The 27195-nt window shown below is 49.5% G+C and overlaps 1 protein-coding gene across 1 annotated transcript in view; it reads left to right on the top strand.

Moving 5' to 3' along the window:
- The window catches only part of LOC146197229 (uncharacterized), a 138711-nt gene that overhangs the window by 103020 nt on the left and 8496 nt on the right, over nt 1-27195 (top strand). The window contains exon 2 of the mRNA XM_084599022.1: nt 24867-25053. Within this exon, the coding sequence (XP_084455148.1) occupies nt 24867-25053 (187 nt within the window). The remainder of the gene's footprint in view (nt 1-24866; nt 25054-27195) is intronic.

The raw sequence follows: 27195 nt of genomic DNA, 5'->3' as shown, positions 1-27195 counted from the left end.
TAACCTATATCTACAACGAGCAACTCCTGCTCGCTCCAACTGATTATAAAACAACAAAACGTTTTTTTCTTCTCGACGATATGGCAGATTTAGTGGTCTATTTTTAATTTCTTTATACTTTTTCAGCCTAAGTTTTAGATCCGCATTAATATCAGTTTAGCGAGGAGGCAGTAAGGGCCCGTAGGCTACGCTGTGTCCCTACACTGAATCACGAGTGCAAGGTGCTTAGCAGCCCGAACAAAGTAGGGCACATCGCGGGGATCGGATGCTCGTAAAATCCTAACCAGAACGGCGACGGTGGCACCTTAACGGCCCGGCCTACTTATGACGCAACGGCGTCCGTTGACCGATCCTAGGAACGTCTTCTCGAGACACGCGTGCCGAGAACAATGCCTCTCGTTGTCTTCGCGTTCGGCCTCCCACTGTTCCTCCACCCGCTGAGCGCTTTCTTTTTCTTCTCAGTGGTTCTTCTCGCTTTCTTGGCGCGGGCTGACTGAAAGTAGCGCGCTCCAGGCGTGCTGAAGTTGCCGAATCGCGCATACCTCGCTGTGCTCTCCTGCGGCTCATAGCTGCGGCTTACACGACCCCTGTGTTGACTGCGTTGCGTCACAATACGCTCTGCGTGCCTCTCCCCCTTGTCGACTGGGGAGAGGTTCTTCCCAAACTACGCGGGCCCGCATAGAACAACGGCTCGCATTGTTTGCCGGGGTTAGCGCTCGTGAGCATGAAGTGTGAAGCTCTGGGCGTCACTATCTTTCGAATTTCGTCGGTAAGATGGAAAGAGGTCTCAAGTGACAGTCGTGACTTGATCTTTCAAGATACTAAAGCCCTTTGTGGAAACACATAAGTGAATTATGGATTTATTTATTTACTGATTTATTTACAGCTCGCCTTACGGTTAGTTTCAGTTATTTCGCCTGCTCTCCGTCCTTGTTTCGTTAGATGCAGCAGTGCAGAGCGTTCAATAATAAGTAGGTGAGACGATATGCGTTCGTTCCAGCCATAACGCAGTTGGTTCAGTTTTAATAATGGCTGTTAGTACAGCTTTAAACCAGTGGATGTGCAGACTGCGAATTAGGGCGATCATTTCATTTTTCCGTGAGAAACACACGCTCCAATGCAGCGCTGAAAATTTTCGGTGCATAACACCAGACGATGTGAAAAAAAAAAAAAGAAAAAGAAAAGAGATAAATAAGGCCGCACTTTCGTCCCGTACCAGCGCACACGTGCAGACACGGAGTTTCGCGTGCGTGAGGTAATGTATAACGCACCGAAACTCTGGCCGCATTATTCGGCCGGAAGATATAACAGTGTGGAGGCTGCCCACATTTTCCAGACTCGCGTGATGAACGGGAAACAGCGCGTGAGGGCGACCGTTTCATCACTTGCAGAGTCGGCACAGGGAAACAACAGGTTTCACACCGCTAGCATCCTTACGCTGTCGCTTCCGCGCGTATCCTGCGTAACACGCACACATATATCGCAGTGCGTACAACGAGCCGCATCATACCCGTGGTTATGGGAGCCTGGACGCCACCCAGTCATCCGCGAGTACCACGTAATCCCTTCCGCCTTCTTATGGGGGCCACCCGCATCTGAGGAGAAACGACATGCAAGCTCATTTCGTCTTCCTCCGAATCTCCCTCCCCTCTCTATCGTTCATACTTTATACGTATATACCGCACTGCTGAAGCATCGCTGTCTAGTTTGCTTAGATCTGTATAACGTACAGCGTCTGAGCATTTTGTTGCTGGTTTGGTTTGGTTCTAGCACCCTGTCGCTAGCTTTCCCTCTAGTACGCTCCGTCGTTTTGCTGTCAGAAAGAGAGCTTTAAAGAAGAAATATGCACCTTGCGCACGAGGAAGTATGGGCGCTCTCGACTCCGAATGCGGGCAGGTTCTTCTCTACGCGTCCAGCGCATGTATACGCGCGTACTTCTACACTTCTTTCCGGGCGCTTTGAATCATCCAAGCGTGGCCGGACTGTCGGAAGTGGATTATTTGAGCCTTCTTGAAAGGCTAGATCGAAGAATTTTCGATGCGGAAAAAGTGATGGGTTTCACTTTTTGAAGGAAACTGCGGGTAGTTTGTTGAGGGTGAATCGGGTTTTCGATTGAAAGTGCGAGCTTCCGCGTACGATCTCGCGCCCGTCTGTCCGGAACGCGTGCATCGGAAGCCCGGGAAGTGAATCCAAGAACAGAACCTCTTACTTTATTTATAGAGTGCATCAACTTCAAGGCATCGCCGGAGTAGGCCTACGTGTGGGATAATTCGTTCCAGGAACAGCTGTGCGTCTTGGTCGAATGTTTTGAGTTTTATTTGTAGCTTGAAACGCGAAACATCTTGGCAAATCCGGTATTTGGCTTTTTGTTTATATTTGCTTCCTCTCTTTTTTCTGAAAATTTTCATTTCATACTGCTGTGTCCAATTAGCACGCGCGATCATAGCGATGGGTAACCGAAAGACGGGAGCGAATTCGCACAGTTTAACATCCAGGGTGGACTAAATGAGGTTTTGCTCTCGAGACAGTTGTCCATGAAGAGCCATCCGACGCCGGCTCCTTCACGAGTCGCCCTCTGTCTCTTTTGGCAGCGTACTACTCATGGACGGCAAAGCGGATGCAGTAGCAAAATTCCTTTCCGTGCTTGCTGGTTCAGTTACTGTCGCCATTTTTCTTCATGCATCAAGAATTTAGAAAGCATTTATGCAATGACGAATTCCACATACTGCTTATATGTAGTAGAAATAAATTTCGAGCTGGTTATAGTTTGAAAGTATAGTGAAACAGTGAAACACACACACACACACACACACACACACACACACACACACACACACACACACACACACACACACACACACACACACACACACACACACACACACACACACACACACACACACACACACACACACACACACACACACACACACACACACACACACACACACACACACACACACACACACACACACACACACACACACACACACACGCACGCACGCACGCACGCACAAAATGAAAAATTATCGGCATTATGACAGAAAAGAGAAAGTTTATCGGCTATTTAATGCCTACAATACACGGTCAAAACGACTACACGAACAACCATGCTGGATTTCTTGTTTGTAAATACTGACCCCACGGCATGATCTAGGTGCTGTCAGTGCAAATATCTGCTGCAGTTTTTCAACTCTATAGCGTCATCACCACCATAAAATCATGACCGTCATCATGAAAGCTGAGTGTATACGCTGCAGGACAGAGGACTGCTTAAATGGCCTCTCGAGATTCCTCTTTCGCTTCAGAAGGGTCTACGTTATCCCAGCGAATTTTTCGAGCTTCCCACTCTTGGCTGCCCCCGATAATGTTTTGCTTTTCTTGGTACCTGTCCTGACACTTTAATAGACCACCGGCTTTGTGTGACTGCGCGAGCAAACACAGTCACTGTGGGTCACTATTTCGAGGTGGCACGCGCACACGTGCCACTCGCATAACATAATAGTCGTATTCGTCACAATGCCGTTCGTACACGCGGGAACAGGACGCGCTCTTGCATCAGCGCTTGGTTCATTGTGTGTCTTCGACATCGCGCTATTGTTGGACCAGCTACGGACAAACCTGATCTCGGCGTGACCCTCACAAAACTTGCGCGATTACTCAACGGGACCGTTACGAGGACGCTCCATCTATATACGTTTGCGACAGCTCCAAATCTGCAGACGCTCCAGGTGTTCCTTTTTGAGCGAAGAAGAATGGACTCTGGGGGCTCGCCCCGGCTTGAGACCCTTATAAACGCCCCACGCTTTGACGCGATCGTGCCCTAAGCGATTTCAATAGCTTTCGCAAACATCCAGCTGGATTTTCTGAAGCGGATGCAACCTTCCTTTCATACTTGAAGGTCCACGCACCTCCTAAACAAGAAGCACATGGAAGGAATAAAGGTGACGTCGATTGTTAGGTGGCGCCATCTGCTTTTGACCTAAATCGGACTCGACCGTTGTCTGTCAAACGGTTTTTGTAACCGGGCCGCGTTTGAGCCGAATCAGACCCGCGCGAGCCATGTAAAATGCAGCGACTCAAGGTGGCAATATTCAAGAGAATACAGAGAACTGTACTTCGCACGTGTGTCCATGTTTGTTGTCCGAAAAGGGATTTGTACGTGATCCGTTTCGCTTTGTGTAGTTATGACTGTCTGTAGTGGTTCAGTTTAATATAGAACGAACCCAGGGCAGCAAAATCGCACTGCTGTTCTTTACTAAGAAAGGTGAAAAAGCCCATGAATTTCAGTTCCCAGTGTCCTTTCAGACGGCTTGGCCCTCTAATTCTTTCAAATTTTCTACAGATCTAGGTTACAGTTTTAGCCTCCTCGAACGATAAAGGGAACATAAAAAAGAGTGTGATTGTGAGAAACAGTTTTTATGTCTGATAAGGGCGGTTTTAAATACCTACAATAATTTTTCATCGTTACATGTAATAATCCTTGATCTCAATCGCTTGTGCGTGACTTCGAACGAATTCCAAGCTGTGTCCGGAAGTCTAAAATTATATTGCCTTTTTAAAAGGGACAAAAGAGATGCACGTCAGTATCGAAATTCATGTCAGTGAGCGGCGGTAGTAGTGCCGACATCTACTTCATTTTTCCTTGCTCTTATATACTCAGTTGAAAGATTCCGTTTGTTTGAGACAGTTGATTTATTTCCTATGCGTTGTACTCTATATATCTGCCTTTGTTTCGTACTTTCTTTCGCTTGATTCTGCTCCTCGAGCGTAACGTACGCTACACCTCAACTGTCTCTCGTTTTAGAGCACGGGCGCAAAATGATATTTCCAGCACATTCTGCACATATCATACCGACACTTTGCCCTATCATTCTGATTGACAGACTATGACTTTCTCACCTCCTCTCATCTCCTACCCTCCCCCTTTAATCCCCCCGTTCTCTTTCCTCAGTGCAGAATAGCCAACCGGAATTCTTTTCGGTTAACATTCCTGCCTTCCGCTCTCCTTTTTCTCCTCCTCCCCCTTGCCCTATCATTGGTCATACGATTATCCGATTTTTGAGCTATCAGATGGAGTCTCATAAGCACAGTTTAAAGCCGCGCTGAAGAGATTATGGAATTCGGAGCTCTTTCACGTGTTGAAAGTGTGAAACTTGCTTTTCATATATAAAGCGTGCAGTCTTTTTGTGCTAGCATTTGAAATGATGACGCCATGGCTAATTAAAACCGCGATGGTGTTCTTGCTTTTCCGCAGTGCAAAGTGCCAGATAGATGGATGGATGGATGACAACTTTTATTGTCCACCTTAAATAGAGGCCCCTTAGTCCCCACCACCGGCACGCAGGCCTAGGGGATGGGGGCTGGAGACTCCGCGACTAAAGACTAACAAAGAGATTTTGTCTCTTCGCGGCCTCGGCCCCCAGGCGGACGGCTTGTTGCTGTCGAGCGGGGTGTCTTCGCTCCGCAGCAGGGCTTCCCAGCTCTCTCTGCTATTGATATTTTCCTCGACTCCAGGGGAGTCGACGCATTCCCATATAATGTGGTCGATAGATAGATGGATTTATTGATAGGAAAAGGCAGAGAGGTTGGCCCGAATAATTCAAATCTGACCTGCTACTCTGCACTGGGGAAGGGGAAGGAGAGAAGAAAGAAGGTCATGATGAGTGATGATGTGGGAGAAGGCATATAAAATATATATACAGACACAGCAGCTTGCTTTACAAACGTGAATCAAGTCCGCTGGCGCTCAAATAACGGCAAAGAGCGCGCACTGCTTGGATGCCCTTCCCCTCGAGGATACCCCTCTCCCCATATGCTTTACAAAGATAATTTTTCTGTTCCCCTAGTAGTACGTGAAAGGCCAATACTGGGTTAACGAAATTTCCAGCTTGCAGTCGCCGCCATGCGGTCGCCTCTCTATTACTTAGTGTCTTATTCGGTGGTGGCAGTAGTTTTCTGTTTAATCTATAATTCTCAACGATTTCACAATATGTTTGCGCGCGTTCATCTAGGTTCTAGCAATCCGGCAGTTCTACGGTTACCCGGAAGTAGATAGCTCGGGCTAACTCGTGTGCCGCTTCATTGCCAGGAACCGACGCGTGCGCTGGGGTCCATATTAGGTTGACTTTGCGGGTCAACTCTTTGCCGGTCAGGATCCTCGCCGCTTCCAGCAAGATTCTGCCTCTCATGAAATTCCAGATAGCAGTTTTACTATCGCTGACTACAAATGTCGCTTCCGTTCCAACGCACGCGAGCCCTATAACTTCTTCGGCCGTCTCTATGTTGCGGCTGTGGATAGTAGTTGCCGACTTGGGGGCTCCTAGTCCGTTGACTACTGAGGCAACCGATATTCCCACTAACTGCGTCCACGTAGGCAACCTCTTCGGAATCCATTTTTCCGAAGAGTTTTGTTAGCGCTTCGGCTCTCTTATTCCTCCTCTCGGTATTATGTTCCGGATGCACATTCCTCAGGGCCTTCTCCCACATCGTCACCCATAATGACTTCTTTCTTCTCTCCTTCCCTTTCCCCAGTGCAGATTTGCAGGCCAGATTTGAATTATTCCGGCCAACCTCTCTGCCTTTGCCTTTCAATAAATACATCTATCTATCTATTCCTCGGGAGGGGAGAGCGGGGGGTGGGGGGGGGGGTATCACTATTTTCTCCCTACATTTAGGGGGGACGTTGCGCAGCGAGATGACGTCATGAGTGGTAACGTTAGGCTTCCAGCGCTTTAGCGCTTACCCGAAGGAGGAAAGCACAGGCCGCCTACAAGTGGCATATAACTCTAAAGAGTCAACCCTTATTGACGTCATCACTGCACTTTTCCGCATTTTTTATGCTGTAAGGCATGGTTCGATGCTGCTGAATAGTGTCGTGGGTTTAGTTGGCGATTATGTTACTAGTATCTTAAGCGTCAACGCAAAAAAAAAAAAAAATCTTGGCATACTTTACCGCCACGTTTCTCACATTAGATTTTTTTAATGTCCTCCAAACAAATTTAAGAGAATTGAAAAAAAAAAAGCACCTACCCCAGTTTCCTCTCGCTCTTTCCTCGCAAAGAGCTGCGTAAGAAACGTGGGCACACATTTTCTCCAGTTTCGCCCGATAGCACATCTCGGCGATGGGTCACATTTCCGGCGAAGTCGGTATAGTGTTTTACGCTCTGTCTCTGGGATGTAATCCGTTCTGCATGGATCAGGCCTATCTTCGACGATGCGGGAGGCACGTGCGCTCTTACACGGCTGCGTCGAATCGTGTGGCCTGGCGACGTTGTGCGCCCTCATCTAAGCTCACATGCGTGCATAATCGCGCCAGAACACGGCGAAAATGACTCCTTATTCAACGGCGTCCGATATTCAAAAACCATCGTCTGTTGATTTATTCATTTTGAAAGGAGGTTTTTACTGTGTTTTAACAAGGATAATAGCCCTCTCGAAGTTGCACGGCGAACCACACAAGAACACAGCCAGTCTAGGCCTCCACAAGCGAGCTCGAGCAGCTCAGCGGCACTTCGTCGTTCTTATCCTCGTCTTCGTAATATTCTCGCCTAGTTCATCCTCGTCTTCGTAATATCCTCGCATAGTTGACTACAATTTGCTTATTTGCATTAACGCGATAGCATTGAGGGATCCGTTCACCAAAAATCCGTCGTCGGCAACGGCTATGGCGTTGTGAGAGAAAACATTACAAGGGTTCAACGCTGCTGAACCAAATATTGAGCGAAAGCATTAGCTGCGGGTGACCGAGCGTTCTTCTTTTCTTTTTCTTATTCTTCAGCCCACATATAAAGACCCGCTTTAACCAACCCATATGAACGTGCCTTAGTCGCCTATAGGGGTAACGTGAATGCCAGGGTTCAAGCAGGCTGATTCTGACATAACCGTCCCATGTGAAACGAGAGACTCAAGTTGGCAGCTCCTGCCAGCCCGTGTGTCACGTGGGGTGTGACGTCACAGCGTCACGTGGGTAAGACGTAACTGCGACCGGGTCACGCGAAGGCTTGAAAGTGCGAGTAGTATTGTTTTCGCAATAAAATCAAGAGCATGGCGCTGGCAGGCGGTAGCTGGCAGCCGACATGACCGCGCATCGACTGGGCGTAGGGTTTCCTAGTTACATTTGGCTAGGGCTCTCAACTCAGGTCTCTCCTTCCGTATTGGAGGGTGATATCGGAATTAGTGGACATTTCAATTCACGTTACCCCTAGGCCACGCAGGCACACTCATACGGCTTGGTTAAAGCGGGGTTTTATATGTAGAGCTCACGGTAATGGGGTTGCAGCCTACGCTATCGCGTCATACTCTTAAATTAAAGGCGGAAATTAAGCGTCCCTATAATCTATAATTTGTGTTATTTGTCGGCGTAGGGCTCTGTGATTGCATTTCTCCGTATTGTTCTGCATAAATATACTTATGCTCAGTCCACTCCCCTCTTCTCCCCATTACTGACTGGGTCTACATGGAACTTCAGCATCTGTAATGAGACGAAACAGTTGCAGTTCTGCGACACAACAGTGCCGTGGGTACATATGTTTATTTATTTATTTATTTTTCTTTTTTTTGCAAGGGGATAGGTTGAGGGAACGCATGGGTTCTAACTACACAAAAATACTAATCTCATATTTCTTACAAATCCTTACCTGCGCTCCTGAACTGAGGTCGCGCAAACTCCTGTTACCGGGGTCAATGCGTTATTTTAAATAAACGTTTTCTGAACGATATCGTTCAGTGCCTGATAATAATGGCTGCCTGGAAGAAACGTTCTTTCTGGTATAAAATCCATGACAATCGGTAAAGTTCTTAGTTTCCTTTGTTCTCTGTGATCGCGCGCGTATCTCTCTCTGTCTCTGTGTGTGTGATTGTGTGTGTGTGTGTGTGTGTGTGTGTGTGTGTGTGTGTGTGTGTGTGTGTGTGTGTGTGTGTGTGTGTGTGTGTGTGTGTGTGTGTGTGTGTGTGTGTGTGTGTGTGTGTGTGTGTGTGTGTGTGTGTGTGTGTGTGTGTGTGTGTGTGTGTGTGTGTGTGTGTGTGTGTGTGTGTGTGTGTGTGTGTGTGTGTGTGCGTGTGTGTGTGTGCGTGCGTGCGTGCGTGCGTGCGTGCGTGCGTGCGTGCGTGCGTGCGTGCGTGCGTGTTTCACTACTTTTAAACTATACCCACACATAATTATATAATAATAATAATAATTGGTTCACAGGAAGGCAAAGGCGCAGTATCTGTCATTTGCTCTGTGGACACGTGAACCGCGCCGTAGGGGAACGGAGGAAGGTGGGAATGAAAAGGAAAAGAGAGAAAAGGAAGCCATAGTGGAGGGCTACGCAGTAATTCGACCACCTGGGCATCTTTGTGCGCTGACATCGCACAGCACACGAACACTATTTCGTTTCGCCTCCATCGAAACGCAGGCGCCGTGGTCGGGATACACATAACCAGCTCGAAATTTATTTCTACTACACGTCGAAGCGATATGTGGAATTCATCAGTGCATAAATGCCTTCTGAATGCTTGATGCATGAAGAAGAATGAGGACGCTAAATAAATTGGTTCACAGGAAGGGAAAGGCGCAGTAACTGTCACACTTGCTCTGTGGACACCCGAACCGCGCCGTAAGGGAAGGGAGGAGGGTGGGAATGAAAGTGGAAAGAGAGAAAGAGGAGCCGTAGTGGAGGGCTACGGAGTAATTTCGACCACCTGGGGATCTTTAACGTGCGCTGACATCGCACAGCACACGACGCCTCTTCGTTTCGCCTCCATCGAAACGCAGCCGCCGCGGTCGGGTTCGAACCCGAATGAGGACGCTAACAGAACCAGCAACAAAGAAAGGAATTTTGCTACTGCATCCACTTGTTGTTATGGCTGTAGGAAGAAGGAAAAGAAAATTCACCAGCCTGCTACTGGTACTGGCTCTGTAGCTGAGCCACCTCCGCTGCCTCGTTGTGGCTGTAGGAAGAAGGAAGAGAAAATGCACGGGCCTGCTACTGGCTCTGTAGCTGAGCCACCTCCGCTGCCTCGTGCGTGCGGACAGAAGAGATAAAATAGAGAAGAAAGGAAAAGAAGAGGGAGAGAAAGACGCGCGCCGCAACAACAGCCGTCGTCCACCACCTAAGCGGTGGCGGGTGCAATGACGGCCTACAACAGAAAAATTCGGTGGCTGGCTAGCTCCCGCCGCAAGCGGCGTTGACCTACCGTCCCAGCCCCGTAGGGCCAGGAACAGCCACCCTTCACCACCTCCCCCCTCCTGCATCCACTTTTCCATCCATGATTAGTCACGGCCGGTCTCGAGGGACCCTCGAGACCGGCTGTGGAGTAGTACGCCGCTAAAAGAGACAGAGAGCGACTCATGAAGGAGCCGGAACGTCGGATGGCGCTTCATGGACAACTGTCTCGAGGGCTGCCCTGGGGGGTTTTAGACAAACGGGGGGTTTGCAGAGAGACCTTTCGCCGGAGGTCATGGACGTAAGCTCGGTTCCCACGTTCCTTTTTCCACACCGGACAGCAGGTGTTCGGCGAGCACTGTCGCCGTGGGGCGATACGTTGCTAATTCCGGTCCTCTCCTTTATGGGTCCTTTTCTTCGTCGTACGTGACGACGCCGTGAACGGGCCGAGTGCAATTAAGGCGCTTCATCCGGAGGGGAGCGCATATGGGCCGTTGCTCTCCTCTCGAGTTGTGAACCGGCCAATTGAGGCTGCTTCGTCATTGTTTCGTTGCAACTATCGTCGCTGCTTTCATCGTTGAACCTATTGTTTAAAGCGGTTGTTAAGGGGTAAGAGGTTATCTTTTCTTTTCTTTTTGGCCACGTATACTTCAAGCTCTTTAAGGCAAACACATAGTTACCGAATACTTGGAGCGGCCTTGCGTCGTCGCAGTGCCTGTCGTTTGCTCCTTCGCTCCTTTCCAAGTTTCATTTTTATTCAGCCATCTCCGTTGTTTTCTCCCTGACCATTTGCCATGGTGCGCATTAACCTTTTGATTTGCGTTTTTGTTGCTGGTATTGGTACGGCTACACTGTGGGACGTTCTCCCGTTCTGCTATACTTTAGTTTAGACAGTCGACCCATTTCTCTTTGCGCCCTCCCCATGGCATCGTTTTAACTGATATAAACGCGGAACTTTTTTTAGTTTACTTCACGTTCTACATTTGGATTTCTATTCTTGCCTCATAAGGCTAGTTAGGTTGCCCCAGTTGTACATTCTCCTCTCGTCGTTTTCTGTTTTGGTTCGTGCTTTCCCGCCCAGTTCCTTTTCGTGTTTACATTTTTAGGCAATGTTGACTTCCGACATGGAAAAGTACTGTTTGTATCACTCGACTACGCTAAGCACAAGTACCTACGAGGTGGCACTAGCGTTAATCCTTGATTTATCATGAGGCCTGTCTCGCTGAAAACTGACTCAACATTGCGAGGCCAGTACTCGGGTAACGCCGGATACTACAGGTCACGACGGTTCACCATAGGAATCCAGTCACATGGCTAAAGAAAATTAAATAGAAAAACGCGTCTAAGTCTACAGACTGCTGTGCATCGAACATTTCGACAGTTATCTGCAACAGAAAAGCACTCATGCATCTTGCAGTAGTCTTGGTATGCGAAATGGGCTTGTTAAAGCTCTATCATTAGACAATCCGGTTGCGAGGACCAATGGAGCTCAAGGCAGTGAAAGTATATATATATATATATATATATATATATATATATATATATATATATATATATATATATATATATATATATATATATATATATATATATATATATATATATATATTTATACACATTTCACATTTAACAGAATTTGTATAGTATTGCCTAGGTCGTTCCGAGTAGAAATCATTTTGTGTGTGTGCGTGTGCGCGCGCGCGCTTTTGTGTGTGTGTGTGTGTGTGTGTGTGTGTGTGTGTGTGTGTGTGTGTGTGTGTGTGTGTGTGTGTGTGTGTGTGTGTGTGTGTGTGTGTGTGTGTGTGTGTGTGTGTGTGTGTGTGTGTGTGTGTGTGTGTGTGTGTGTGTGTGTGTGTGTGTGTGTGTGTGTGTGTGTGTGTGTGTGTGTGTGTGTGTGTGTGTGTGTGTGTGTGTGTGTGTGTGTGTGTGTGTGTGTGTGTGTGTGTGTGTGTGTGTGTGTGTGTGTGTGTGCGTGCGCGTGCGTGCGTGCGTGCGTGCGTACGTGCGTGCGCGCGCACGGGACGAAAAGGAGCGGTGCCCTTCAGGTATCTTCGAGAAAGAACCGGTGTTATCGCAAAACAACCGGCTGAGACGGGAGGCTGGCAAACTCTGTCGAGCAGATTATGTACAGTACTATGGAAGTCACATGTACGAGATCTGTGGCTGGTTCAGTGAAGGGAGAGAATTGTAACACTTTCGACGAAGCATTGTATCAGCTCGCCATAACGCGTACGCCTATTATGAGGCTTTCTGCATCTATCGTTCTTGCTAGCAACTCGCCGTGGGTAGTTCGTTTAAATACGTACAGCTTCGTTTAATTTACCAGTAACCAACAAACGAATCTTTGATCGAACTGGCACGATTCACGGCTCTGTCCGCTGCCCGCAACCGCTGGAACAGAGTCCACGGAGCCATTTCGCAACAATCGCAACGGCTCCTTCCAGTGGAATAAACCGGCGGCGCCTACAGCGGCGACCTGCCGAATAAAGCCGCTCTGGAAAGGGAAGCCGGTCGTCCTCCCGGCCGAAGAAGAATTAACGTCAACAACAACAATGGCAAAGAAAAGAAGGCGACGACCAGAATGAAGCGGTGAGTCCGCAATCTCTTCCCGGGTTTCTGGTTCAAGGCTGTCTTCTGCGGCGCTAAAGTGAACAGCGCCGGCACCGCTACACGCAGTCTATAAGTGCAGTAAAGGGAAAGAAAGAAAGAGAAGCGCCGGTCAGGCCTCGTCTCTCTTCCCCCCTGTTTCCTTTCTTATAATACTGCAGAGACACGCGCGAGCTCACGGATGGCTTGTCCCGTAATAGCGGTGCCCGCGTGCGTGCTTCGGTCGGCGGAAAAGAAATTGAAGGGTTCTCCAGTGTCTACTGCACTCGCGGGTTCTAGGCGCCGACGGGAACAGTATTTTGCTTTATGAACAAGCGCCGTTCCGAAAGTGCCGCGCTGGCGCGCTTGATGGCTGTCGGCGACGCGGGGCCGTTCTGCTGTGACCGGCAGTGTGTGCGGTCAACGCGACGCGAAATTGTCGTGACCTGGTCGGCCGGCTCTATAGTTTCTCTCTGCGGGTGGGTCCACGTGGCAAAAGGAGTGTATTCAAGCTCAGAATGGACCATCTGGATACGCAACGCACTTGCAGGGATTGAATGCTTTATACTATCATTAGCATGTGCCATGAAAACCCCTCCGTATCCTTCTGCTGTCATCTGGATACGCACATCTTAACCAACACATGCATCCTCCTGTCTACATCTTGCTTGTTGCAAGTTGTACCGAGCGCGACTGTACAGACAGCTTGCGGACCGTGTGGGAGCGGAAAGTATTCGAAGCCGACGTAAATTAATCAAGCGCTGCTTCCCTACCTCTAGTCGACAGTGTGAGAAACCGACTGTGTGGCATGTAATCTTTGTGGAAAACAGGAAACGCGGTACGATTGCTCATTGCACAGAACAGTTGAAAGCTTTTGCGGACGAACTTGTGGAGCTGTAGCGCTTTGCTGTACTTTCATCACCGACGTTTGCTTGCATGACACTTTGCCGCAAGCGTTTTAAACGAGTACGCTTCGTTTAAGACGGTGCTTCTTCGTGTAGTGTCATAGCACCTTTGTATAATTTCATAGCAAGCGTAATTTACGTCGTATGCAGAATACCTAATTTTGAACGGACTGTTAGGGAACACTGCAGAAGACGAAGTGCATGAGCAGTGGCGGAGAGGGGGGGGGGGGGGGGGGGGATGTTCATCCTACTCCTGCGGCCATTAACCATGCATCATCACCAACCGTCATAGGGTCCTGTATTCATCTGCTTACAATCGCGTAGTAATGTTACCTGCCGGGCAAGAGATTCGAGTGATAGTTCCAGCCAATTACCGTAAAACTGCCCTATGGCAAAAGCAAGGAACAAATGAACCTTTCACTTGACCTGAGCTTGAACTCTGGTTTTGCGCCGCGCCGGAAGTGTGCAGCTGACGCTTTATCGCCTATACAGTTTCTGCTTATCAACGGCGATCTATCCCCGCTCGCTCCGTATCCGACGAAAGGCATTCCGGTATGTGCGTGGGTGGAAGGCGGCCCTTGAGTTTGCGCAATGCCGAGTACAGTTGGTCATGCAGGCAAGGTCTGGAGTGCCTCTATCATTCGATGCCGTATACAATCATTAACCTTCTGCACTAGGCCACCGACCATGGCTGCAAAGCGAAAGCCTCCAGCCATTCTTGTAGATGCGGTCCCGAGGTCCTCCTCGGCGGCAACGTCGCGAGGTCCATTGGGATCGACCTATGCGCCGCAGAGCGGTGATGATGACGAAGATCGCCCACGCGCTCTGGCGGTGCTGTCCGGCCGAAGGTCACGTCTTCTGTGATTGAGTGTGCCAGACCGGCTCGTGCATTGTGCACCGCGAGCAGTTATGCGAGCATATAGAATGAACGACATTCCAAGCACGGCTTCTCTGCGCATATAGCGTTCACAAGTACTCTCCGTTTTCTCTCCCTACCCCCTCCCCTCTGCTCCCTTCTTGCCCGCCCCTCGACCATGATGGAATACGGTGCTTTATGCGCCTTGACCCTTATATCTCGCTACAATACCGCCCCCTGAGGTCGATTGCCGTCCCCGTAGGAGGATGTCGATCCGTTGCGTAATGTCTCTCTCTCTACGCCATGTTCCACAGGACAGTGCAGCTTGGGAATGGCATTTGCGTGCGTTGCTAGGCGTTCTCGCGTGTCCGTTTCAGTCCGCGCGTCCCTAACCTACGTGCGAGACCTTGTACATTCATAAAAAGAAACAGTGCCGTATGGAGCCATTCTGGGCGGTCTAGAAAAGAAATTTTGCGGTAGTCTTGGTTTGTAGTACTGCTTAAGCTATGCATCTTGTTCAGCTTTAGCCGAAGGTAAAGCATGCTGCTGAGCCGACAAATATACGCTGCTGTGTTTCTTAATGGTACGCTGAAGGGGGAGAGAGGGGGGGGGGGAGGGGTGTGCAACGCGGTTCACTGTTGAATTCCACAAGCTCGGATATCTCGTGGGCTCCAACTGCACTCCTCCGATTATGCGATCATCATTCCTCTCTAGAAAGCTATAAATTTAACTCGACGCCTTTTATTACCTCACTGTGGTTTTATCGCACGTTAGACTCTGGATCCTAATCTTGAATTTTGCAGTGGCCACAGCTCCGTTTTCTGTGACCGGCTGTGACGTAACGTCCTTCACTGGCATTTCGGGTAGTTTTGTTGATTCTTTTCCTTGCAATGGCTTCTCTGTGCTACACGATACCTGTAATGTGGATAGACCAGATCGTCATCAGGGCACACTCTTCAATACATGGGAAAGTCTGCTGCGATTGTAGCTAGTTTACCTCAGCTAGTCTGCGAGTTATTTTGCTCCAGAAAAAAAAAAAAAAAGAACGGCAGCATCAAGGCAGATGTGAACACTATATATATATATATATATATATATATATATATATATATATATATATATATATATATATATATATATATATATATATATATATATATATATATATATATTGCCGCATAGAAGACGACGCAAAAGATGACGACAAGCGCGAGCCTGGAAGTGAAAGAAGCTTGAACACAAGACTTGTTCTGGTCGACCATTCAAACCATCTATCGCTAGGTTCTCCTTGGTCTTCTACCGAGACGTGACACTGGTGGAGGTGCTGGGTATGCATAGGACTCCTTCCAGCAGTCCACAGCGGATCCCAAACATCGACACGCCTGTCCATCGTGCTAGCCGCCGCCTTCTAGGCCTAGCGCCGGAGTACAGTCATCTGCCGAACGACTCCTCAAACGCCCAAGTTCCTAAGACCTCTCAAGCCATGGCACATACCAATCCTACACCGGTGACTCTACAGAACACCAAGGTGCCAGAGTGCTTTCGCGGGGAAGCGTTTGAAGATGTGGAAGACTGGCTCGACCAGTTTGAGCGAGTGTCAAAGATCAACCAGTGGAGCGCGGACCAGAAGCTTTGTAATGTTTATTTTGCCCTTCAGGATAATGCTAGAACGTGGTTTGAAAACCATGAGGCCAGCTTATCCACATGGGATGACTTCCGCTGCCAGCTGGTCGACACTTTCGCGAGAACTGACCGACGGGACAATGCGCTGCGCCTGCTTGAAGTGCGCATCCAGAAGCCAAATGAGAGCGTGGCTATGTTTGCGGAAGACATGGCTCGCCTTTTTCGCCGTGCCGACCCTGATATGATTGAACCAAAGAAGCTACGGCATCTCATGCATGGCGTCAAAGAACAGGTGTTTGCCGGCTTGGTCCGCAACCCCCCTAAAACCGTGAGTGAGTTCGTTAAGGACGCTACGGCTATCGAACGAGCCCTCCAAGACCGGTGCCGCCAGTACAACCGACCGGTCAACTGTGCCCCGACGACTGCGGCGGCGCTGACTGCAACAGATACGACCACTCTTCGAGACATCATTAGAGGCATTGTCCTTGAGGAGCTGCAGCGAATTACGACTACGAAGGCTCAGTCGTCAGGGGCCCTCATGGAAACAGTGAGGAATGAAATTCGATACGCCCTATCACCGTCTACACCATGCAACGAGTCTCATCCAGTCTACAACGCGGCACCCCTTTCCGAACCATACCACGCTCCAAAACCGATCAGCTGCACCGCCAACATTCCTGCAGCTTACCTCGAGCCGCAGCCCGAGAGCTATGCTGCGGTCCTTCGTCGCCCACCTCCAGACCACGCCCCACCGAGCTCACCGAACCGTCAGGAGATTCGGTTCCTCCAGGGGCCTCAGTGGGCGCCTCCCAGGCGCTCTCAACTGCGCCGAACTGACAGGTGGCGCAGTTATGACAGCCGACCACTTTGTTTCTACTGCGGACAACCTGGCCATGTGTATCGGTACTGCCGCCACCGCGAAGAGGGGCAGTCCTTTCCGCTTGCTTCTGCTCGCCGCCGCTTCGACACTAATTCTGCCCAAATCGACGACGACCCTCCGGTCAGCAGGGAAACCGAAACCCCGGGTTTCCGCCGCCGCTCCTCCCCATCGCCACAGCGTTATTCGCCGACACGTCGCAACACTACTGGCGTTAGCGGACGGCGGTCTCCTAGCCCTCACCGGGGAAACTAAGAGCTGCAACCTCGCGAGGGGAGGTTGCAACCAGTCTAAAAGTGTCGAAACCCTCACCACCGCCGCAATTGCCGACAACCCGGGCTTCTGACGCCGCCGCTAACATTGACATTTCCGCACTACCGCCGAAAATGCCGTACCAGATGATCAGCCATGACGACGAAGCTGACAGCGCCGACCTTGCCGCGCTTCCGCCGCAAATGCCGAAAGGGACGATCAACCCAGATAATTTTGTTAGCGCTGACCTCGCCGTTTCCATTGATGGGCTGGCGGTACATGCTCTGGTGGATACCGGGGCAGATTTTTCAATTATTAGCCAGAAACTGGCCGACACCCTGCGCAAAGTAAAAACTGAATGGACTGGGCCAGTAATAAGAAGTGCTGGGGGTCAGCTACTGGCACCGACAGGGAAATGCACTGCCCGGATAGAAATAGGAAACGCGGTGTTTGTTGGCAGCTTCGTTATTCTCCCTGACTGCTGCAAAGACCTCATCTTGGGCATGGACTTTCTGCGTCTTCATGGGGCTGTAATCAGCATCCGTGACAGCATCGTTGCCTTCACCAATAACCATGAAGACCTTGGTTATGCGCAAGTACCACTATTGCCCTTACGCGTCGCCAATGAGACGGTGACATTACCTCCGAGATCATGTTCTCTTGTTGAAGTGAAATGCGACGTGGCGCATACAGGCGATGGCGTCGCCGAACGGGCAGTTACCCTGGTACTCAGCCGAGGTGTTTCTATAGCTCGAGGGCTGGTCAACTTGACCAATGGGCATACCGAACTGCTGCTGACAAACTTCAGCGACGAGCGTCAGCAAATTCCGAAAGGCACAACTGTGGCCTTTTTCGACAGCCTCCCAAATGCGCAGCACTGTTGCTTACTGCAACAGAGAGGATCAGTGTGCAAGACACCCGTAACCATCGTTGATGTGAGCCCAAATCTGTCTTCTTCAGAGCGGGACCGCCTTTTGGATCTCATAGATCAATTTCGAGACTGTTTTGCTTCAGAATCGCGGATCGGCCAAACGCCTTTGACAAAACATCGAATTATCACGGATGACTCGATTCGCCCGATTCGACAAAATCCTTACCGTGTGGCTCCGAAAGAACGTGAAGCCATTCAGCGCTAGGTGGCCGAAATGCTTAGAGACGACGTTATCCAGCCGTCACAGAGTCCCTGGGCTTCCCCCGTGGTACTTGTTAAAAAGAAAGACGGCAGCTTACGATTTTGCATAGACTATCGCAAGCTTAACCAAGTGACCAAAAAAGACGTGTACCCTCTCCCTCGCATCGACGACTCCTTAGATCGCCTACGAAATGCACGTTACTTCTCGTCGATGGACTTGAAAAGTGGATATTGGCAAATCGAAGTGGATGAGAGGGATCGGGAGAAGACAGCATTCATCACTCCCGACGGATTGTATGAGTTTAAAGTCCTTCCGTTCGGTTTATGCTCGGCGCCAGCAACATTTCAGAGACTGATGGACACTGTGCTTTCGGGACTTAAGTGGCAAACATGCTTGGTGTATCTTGACGACGTGATAGTGTTTTCGGCTACATTTGAAGAGCATCTACTCCGTTTGCTAGCTGTGTTTCAGGCCATACAATCTGCGGGCCTCACATTAAAACCCGAGAAGTGCCACTTCGGTTACGAGGAGCTGCAGTTCTTAGGCCACGTCGTCAGCCAAGAAGGTGTTCGGCCGGATCCTGAAAAGCTCTCCGCAGTCGCCAAGTTCCCAACACCTACGGACAAAAAGACATTGCGGCGCTTCTTGGGTCTTTGCGCCTATTACCGTCGGTTTATTGCTGGCTTTTCACGAATAGCCTGGCCATTAACTTCACTGACTCGTGACAACGCAGTCTTTCGCTGGGGTGAAGAACAGCAACAAGCTTTCAATGAGCTGAGGAGGCGTCTACAGACACCACCTGTCCTGGCGCACTTTGATGACGACGCCCCTACACTGCTTCATACGGATGCCAGCAACGTGGGCTTAGGTGCTGTGTTAGTACAGCGCCAGGATGGTGTGGAAAAGGTAATTGCTTACGCCAGCAGGACCCTATCTAAAGCAGAAGCGAACTACTCGGCAACCGAAAAAGAATGTCTTGCAGTGGTATGGGCGGTTATGAAATTCCGCCCTTATTTGTACGCTCGCCCCTTTCAAGTCGTCAGCGACCATCACTCTCTCTGTTGGCTGACGAACTTAAAGGACCCTTCAGGGAGACTCGCGCGTTGGAGCCTTCGATTGCAAGAATTTGACATGGCAGTTATTTACAAATCTGGAAAGAAGCACACAGATGCAGATTGCCTTTCGCGAGCGCCGGTCGAACCTTCCACTATGACCGATGAAGACACTGCGTTTTTAGGTGTCATAGATGACGCAACGCTTTCCCAACAGCAGCGAGAGGATCAGGAATTGCTCCCTCTTATTGATTTCTTGGAGAAGCGAACTACGGTTGTGCCGAAGATTTTCGCCCGAGTAATCTCTTCATTTTTTATTCGCAACAACGTCCTTTACAAGAAGAACTTCCGTCCTGGGGGAAACAGTTTTCTGCTCGTCGTCCCATCGGTTCTCCGCACTGAAGTTTTGCAAGCGTGCCACGACGAGCCAACCGCCGGTCACCTAGGCTACACCCGCACGTTGGCTAGAGTACAGCACGGATACTACTGGCCAAAACTGCCGGCGACAGTGAAACGCTATGTACGTACGTGCATTGACTGCCAGCGCCGTAAATCACCCCCTGTAAAACCAGCTGGCCTACTCCACCCTCTTCAAGTGCCAGCGACACCTTTTAAGCAAATTGGCATGGACCTCCTGGGACCATTTCCGACGTCTACAGCCGGGAATAAATGGATAATTGTCGCCACTGATTATCTGACCCGCTACGCGGAGACCAAGGCTCTGCCAAGGGGTACCGCCGCCGAAGCAGCTAGGTTCTTTGTTGAGAACATTGTCCTGAGGCATGGCGCTCCGGCACTTATTATAACTGACCGAGGAACTACATTTACGGCCGAACTTTTGGAAATCGTTCTTCGCCTCAGTGGTACCAGTCACCGTAAAACTACTGCCTATCACCCTCAAACCAATGGGTTGACGGAACGCCTCAATAAGACCCTCGCAGACATGCTTTGCATGTACGTCGACGTAAACCACAAGAATTGGGACGAAATACTTCCCTACGTTACGTTCGCCTACAATACGGCCCGCCAAGACACCACTCGCATGACACCATTCAGCCTCCTTCACGGGCGACCAGTAACAACTATGCTGGATGCAATGTTGCTCCCGAATGCCGACACCGATGATCTCGACCAGGACGCCGAGGAATTCGCTCAGCGTGCAGAGGAAGCTCGCCAACTAGCTCGTGTGCGGATTCAAAATCAGCAGGAGCACGATGCACAACGCTACAATCAGAGACACCGGCATGTAATGTACGAACCTGGCGACAAAGTGTGGGTCTGGACACCTATTCGCCGCCGTGGACTCTCCGAAAAACTATTGCGACGATACTTTGGACCCTATGTTGTTCAGCGACGTTTAACCGACGTCACTTATGAGGTGATGCCAGACGGGGTGTCGACATCAAAGCGACGCCAGCACCAAGCTGACGTCGTCCACGTCGTGCGTATGAAGCCATACCACTCAGTCTGACCTTAACCTCCTACTTCCTTTTGTTCTCATCGGGACGATGCTTCCTAAGGAGGGGGGCAAATGCCGCATAGAAGACGACGCAAAAGATGACGACAAGCGCGAGCCTGGAAGTGAAAGAAGCTTGAACACAAGACTTGTTCTGGTCGACCATTCAAACCATCTATCGCTAGGTTCTCCTTGGTCTTCTACCGAGACGTGACAATATATATATATATGTGTGTGTGTGTGTGTGTGTGTGTGTGTGTGTGTGTGTGTGTGTGTGTGTGTGTGTGTGTGTGTGTGTGTGTGTGTGTGTGTGTGTGTGTGTGTGTGTGTGTGTGTGTGTGTGTGTGTGTGTGTGTGTGTGTGTGTGTGTGTGTGTGTGTGTGTGTGTGTGTGTGTGTGTGTGTGTGTGTGTGTGTGTGTGTGTGTGTGTGTGTGTGTGTGTGTGTGTGTGTGTGTGTGTGTGTGTGTGTGTGTGTGTGTGTGTGTGTGTGTGTGTGTGTGTGTGTGTGTGTGTGTGTGTGTGTGTGTGTGTGTGTGTGTGTGTGTGTGTGTGTGTGTGTGTGTGTGTGTGTGTGTGTGTGTGTGTGTGTGTGTGTGTGTGTGTGTGTGTGTGTGTGTGTGTGTGTGTGTGTGTGTGTGTGTGTGTGTGTGTGTGTGTGTGTGTGTGTGTGTGTGTGTGTGTGTGTGTGTGTGTGTGTGTGTGTGTGTGTGTGTGTGTGTGTGTGTGTGTGTGTGTGTGTGTGTGTGTGTGTGCTCTGATGCGAAACCTACGGCATATTTCAACAAACTAACCAGAAATGAAGACGAAGAACTGCCTACCACCGCAGCTGTTTCAATGTATCTCAGGTCAGTAAGCGGGATAGTGGCCACCGACTTCGAAACAAGGAGAGAGCACATAGAGCGTGCACATCGCCCAGACCAGAAAACGTTCCCAGCGAAATGGGGGGCCGCCGAGAACGGCCAGGCCCCTTTGGCCTCTTCACCCGCAGGCCCGGCTTCAGGGCAACGTGTGGTCATCGTTCGCGAATTCGAGCTACCCCAGAGCACTCCCTTCCTGGTGCACACCTTGCAAGCTCGCCTTCAGTGCTCGGTCGTTAGGGTGGTGCGTGTGCGAGAAGGGCTCCTCTTTTCTTTTGCTTGAGGCAAGAGAGATGAGGAACGGAGGGGGCTACTACGTCTCCAACTCCTCTACACCGTTCTTCGCCGTGGCTGGAGTGACCCAGAAAGGCTCCTATCCTTCTCCTCTCCTTCGCTCTGCTTTCCGGGACCCTTTCCTGACTTCCTCTTTTACAGCGGTTGTATGGAGCGGGTCGACACGCAGGCCGAGCCCTTCGAATGCAGGCTCGAACAAGAAGAAAGGGCCGCGGCAGAAGAGACTGTGCGAGAGATACCACGTTGGAGATCTCAAAGACACAATAACGCGAGCAGAATGCGAACCTGAGACGTGACTGCGAGAAGACGGCAGAGCGGAAAGCAGCTTATGCCGTTCGTGAAGGAGGAATTCGGACGACGCTGTTGTGCCGATGAAGTCATTGCCGAAGAGTTCGCACCCACTGGGGTGCGCGTGGGCTTTCGGGAGCCATTTGATCGTCTGAGAGCTATCTTCGTTGACGGACATGAAGGGGCGTGATTTGGCCAATATTTTAAACACGAAGAAAGTGTATATGAGTGAAAAAGGGTGCTAATGCGGCCATTGTGGTCGCCTGTGCCAGCTGGTGCTGTCATATAAAACACCGTTCATTCCTGTAGACTGCGCCCGGGGTGGACCTGCTAGCAAAACTTTTTTTTTTTTAACAAGCTTCTATGCACCTCTAATGATAGTTTTGCTAAGAAGGCTTTAAAGGGGTTTTTCGGGCCTGAAAAGTTCGGAGAAAAAGGAGACGAAAGGGTGGTTAAAAAAAAAAAGTACGCCAGTAATTTTTACTGAATCCCTGACTGAGCCATCCTGCGTCCGCCACTGTTACCGGGTTTTCTTTCTTTTTTTTTTTTTTTTCTGGCACACGAAAAAAAAAAAACTGTTTCCTACACACTTAATCTGGTTCCACATACTTTCCGCTTATAAGTGGAACTTTTTAAAAAGTTCCACTTAATAAGCTGAGCTTTTTTAAAAGTTCCACTTATAACTGGAACCTATGTCGAATGAGAGTAAGAGTGTAGATTTCACTATGATAACATCCACCGGCTACTTTATTAAAACTCAAAATTAAAAATGCACGCTTGAAGGAGGCGTAGCTATTTAACTTTACTAGTCTCTGTCCTCAACTGGCGCTGGAAGTTAACATTTATAGTTAACATTTATAGTCAGTACTTAAGCCCTGAGGCAGTTGAGTAGGGCCAGGGGGACGACAGGCAGGCTCTTACTTCTTGTATCTGATACAGTGATGTAAACTGGTGGCATCATTGCGAGAGAAGAGGCTAGTGGATGTTGCACGTAACGAAAAAAAATGACGTATTAAATCCAAGCTGTCCTACTAGGTGACCACGCCCACAGTGTCCGCAGGGATCAACGGGACTCATACCTAACTCTTAGAACATGTGGCCTTCTCAGTGACCTGACACTCCGCAGTTTTCTCTCTCCCTCTCTCTTTAACCCTAGTGTCCGGGTGTGAGAACTAAAGCGCTCATGAGGCGCCTATTATGTGTCTTCACAGTTTTCCTGACCGGTGAGATTCCTTGGGAGTGCTTTGTACCGGGCCACCCACATGCTGTAGGGCGTGCTGTAATCTTTGCAGTCCATCTGATAGGTCAACCAGTTCGGCGAGAAAGCGAGCACTTGCGTTCGCCCTGGGGGGCACAGTCACGTAACGTAACCTCGTGAATAGTTTACCGGGACCCGCCTATCAGTGGCGAAAAAAAAAGAAATCGCAACGAGGTCTGCAGGAGAGTACGCATTCCTTCAGAAACCATCTTTATTTTTCTATTTTCTTTCATATGGTTGCTTACGGCATAAGGCTGGAATGTAGTCTGGGCATGAGCGACTTTACGAGGACAGCTCTGTACCCCAGAGGGTTGTACGTATTAAACGAAGCAGGGGTAAATGCTGAGAGAATGTATTTGTGCTGTATGAGATGTTTACGACTGAACCCTTGTTTTTACAACCTGTGACGAATGTCCATCGAGCGCTTCCCTGTGATGGCACGTGAAAAAGAAATAGTTAACAAATCTTGTCAGCTTCTTGTACGCTGTAACGGTTGCTGGTCACAAAGCCGGTAGAAAAGAGCCCCCCCCCCCCCCCCTTTTTTTTTTTCTTCGATAAACATTATGCAATGTACGCAATGCAACTTATGATAGAGCAGAATGCGCACCACTATAGTGCGCACTTCGGTAGTCCTTTTTCTTTATAGATAAAGTGTGTGCAATGTGCGGAAGTAGTCGTTAAGTCTTAAGTCAAAGATACACAAGCATCAAGAAGCAACGTTTAGAAAGCACGGAAGAAGGGATCCAATTGAGCACGGCTTTATATTTGGCAGCATTCGTCCAAAGCTGCTTAGAGTATTTTCCTAGTCCTTAATACTCAGTGCATTGTGTGTAGCCGTCAGCGGGTTATTTCGATAATCTTTGCCCAATTTGCCGTCGTCGCTCGATACATTACGCTTGAGTACATTTGCACTAACAAGTAATGTACTCACTGTTATCATCTGTTGCTATTTTTCTTTTCTTGCCCATTTCTCCCTGTTCAAAGTGGTGGTTCGGACACACGGACAGAACCAGACGCTGTCGACATTTTTGCGGGAAAAAAAAAATGCTTTCGCGTAGCGTACAGTGTACACTACTAGTGTACAGGTACAGGGGGAGGGGTGTCGTACTCTCGCGCGACAGAAATTGGCGTATCAGTATTTAAGTAGCATGATTCTGTTGCTATGTGCTTAACCGCTTGTACGTTCCGAAGTTAGGCAGTGCTGAATTGCGCTGTATGCGGTACGCAGTCCTGGTCTCCTCGTGTAACGCCTCCACTCTTCGTTCTTCCTCTCTGTGCAGGTGATGGTTGTGCTGGGAGCATTCATCGACGGCTTCTGGAGCCCGTGGCACGACATGGCCGTCGTGTGGCTTCGCCTGGCCCAGGGCTTCCTCTTTCCTCTGGTGCTGTGCGTCACGGATCGCCACCACTGGACGGCGCTCAAGAAGGCCCTTCAGCGGCGTTCGGCGTCGGCCGACTTCACTGGAGGTGAGGCGAGACATGCTTTCAAGCTGAAATAGATATTTCAAAGTTTCCGCGGTAAAAGATGCCAGAGTCTCAGAGGAACGCTTATGGAAATCTGCTTTTCACCTTCTTTTGTATATGAATCTATGAGATTCTATTCAGCTGTTGCTCGGCTGGGTGTTGAGAAACTCGGCATCAAAATCCGGTCACTATGTACTTACTGGTGGCCTTTCTATGGTTAATAGATAGTGGTGCCACCTATGACTACATAGCGGCGTTCTGCGACTTTTTTTTTTTTTTTTTTTTTTTTTTTTTAACCGTATACGCTTGTTTGGAACAGCTTTGCTAGTTAGCTAAATTCCGAATGTGCGCGACGATCCGCTAACCTTCAATATTCGGCCTAAAGAAATCTACAAATATTTCTGTGTCCTGGGCTGTCTGACTACTGGTATGATCGAATAATTCTGCTCAGTGTGAAGAACGATCCATCATTTGTCACGCGACCCGCTGAGATCTTTCATGCTCGAAAGATCTACTGCGTTGCTTTATATGTGCCATTTGAAGTCGTGTGCACTGGCCGCTATATAGTGATATACTAGGAGTGGATGTAAAGATTATGAGGCGAACCAGGCCACAAGCATATTAAAGTCCGCTTCAAGGAAAGTAAACAAATTGATGGTTGTCCACCAAGGCGGCGCTCCGTCGCACTATATTCAGCGGCTAATTCGCGTACTCACGAAAGCTGCGGCAAAAAAAAAAAAAAAAAAAATAGCGATATACAGTTGCATTTACTGCGAATGTTCTCGCGATCGTCTACGCAGTGATGGCGCGAAAATATGGTAAATTTGTCCAGGCATCTTTAGGCCCTTAATTCTAAATGCACATGATCCTGTCTGCTTTGAATTTCCATCAAAACGTACCCAGACTAGAACTGAAGTTTCGAACCACCAAGAGTGGTTGTGATTTGCGCAATTACGTAATAAAAAATTACGTTTTTTTTTTTTTTGTTTTTGTTTTTTACCTACGAAACTTTAGTTCCTTGGCGGCAAAGGTGGCGTCATAAATGACGTAATACTGCAGTCAAGCCTAGCGCCTCTACGAACTTCCCCGTTGACGTCTGGTCAGAGACAAACGCCGTGACATTCCTCGCGACTTTTTCCCGTCCACCTGTAAACTTTTGGCCATTCATCGTTCTTTGTCTGCATGTGGCATGCACTCCATTCATCGTCGTTTTTATGACTTCTGCCCACGACTTCATCACGTCCCACCACAGACCTTATGGTCTGCAATGCTCCAGATTCGTGTGAACCACAATGGTCCTTGTCCCCGACCCTGTTGGAATGGACACCTTCTTCCGCGTTTTGATGAACTCTTATGCGGTCGGTCTAAACTCAACACGTCATCTGTCAAAGCTGCAGACGCAATCCGGATGTCCTCCGCAACGCGCAATATCAGGCGTCACAATGGTAACGGTATAGCGATGACTCTTCCAGAGATCTGTTCTTCCTGAGCATCGCCCGTTTTCCGCGCAGTCATCTCTCGTATAAAATCCTACACTTCCCGTCCACTACTTGCTGTGAGCAAGGCAGGAGCTCCCGTTGGCTCGTATGTCCCGCTCGCCAACATGCACAGTAGCTTCAGCAGCAGCAGCCAGAGGCTGTCGGCGCACCCTCCGGGCACCTCACTGGGGTAGCATTTGCTCCCTCCTTTTATCTTGCGCGTCTGTCTCTCGCTCGATGAGGTTGTTGTTCCGGCCGATCACCCATTGTGCCATTGTCCGCGCGGACAGCGCGCCGAGAAAGCGAAGAAGGTGCGAGGAGGTCTTCCCGTCCTCGCAGGCCCCCATAGTATACACTGCGGTCGACGGTACACAGGACTTCATCTCATCGTCCCTGCTCTACTACAGGCCACTGTCCGGAACCAGTCGCAGCGGAGCGTGGGGCTGCGCTGCTGTTCCGGCTGGTCGCCGGCCAGATAGCGGGACCGCGGCGCTCTTGATCGGGAAGGTCACGCGGGCATAAGATGCCACTGCATGTCTTCCAGTGCATGGATCGACTAGCCAGGCCTCTCCTTCTCTTCCTCTGCGTCTTTCTTCTCTTCCTTCTCGACGCTCGCTGGAGCAACGCAACGGCGCGTTCACCTTCGCCGTCGTCGGAAGAGGCCGGA

Source organism: Amblyomma maculatum, chromosome 3 (genome assembly GCF_055883805.1).
Source record: "Amblyomma maculatum isolate TAMU_Amacu chromosome 3, ASM5588380v1, whole genome shotgun sequence".
Lineage (NCBI taxonomy): Eukaryota > Metazoa > Arthropoda > Arachnida > Ixodida > Ixodidae > Amblyomma > Amblyomma maculatum.
This window is presented reverse-complemented; position numbering and strand designations above follow the sequence as displayed.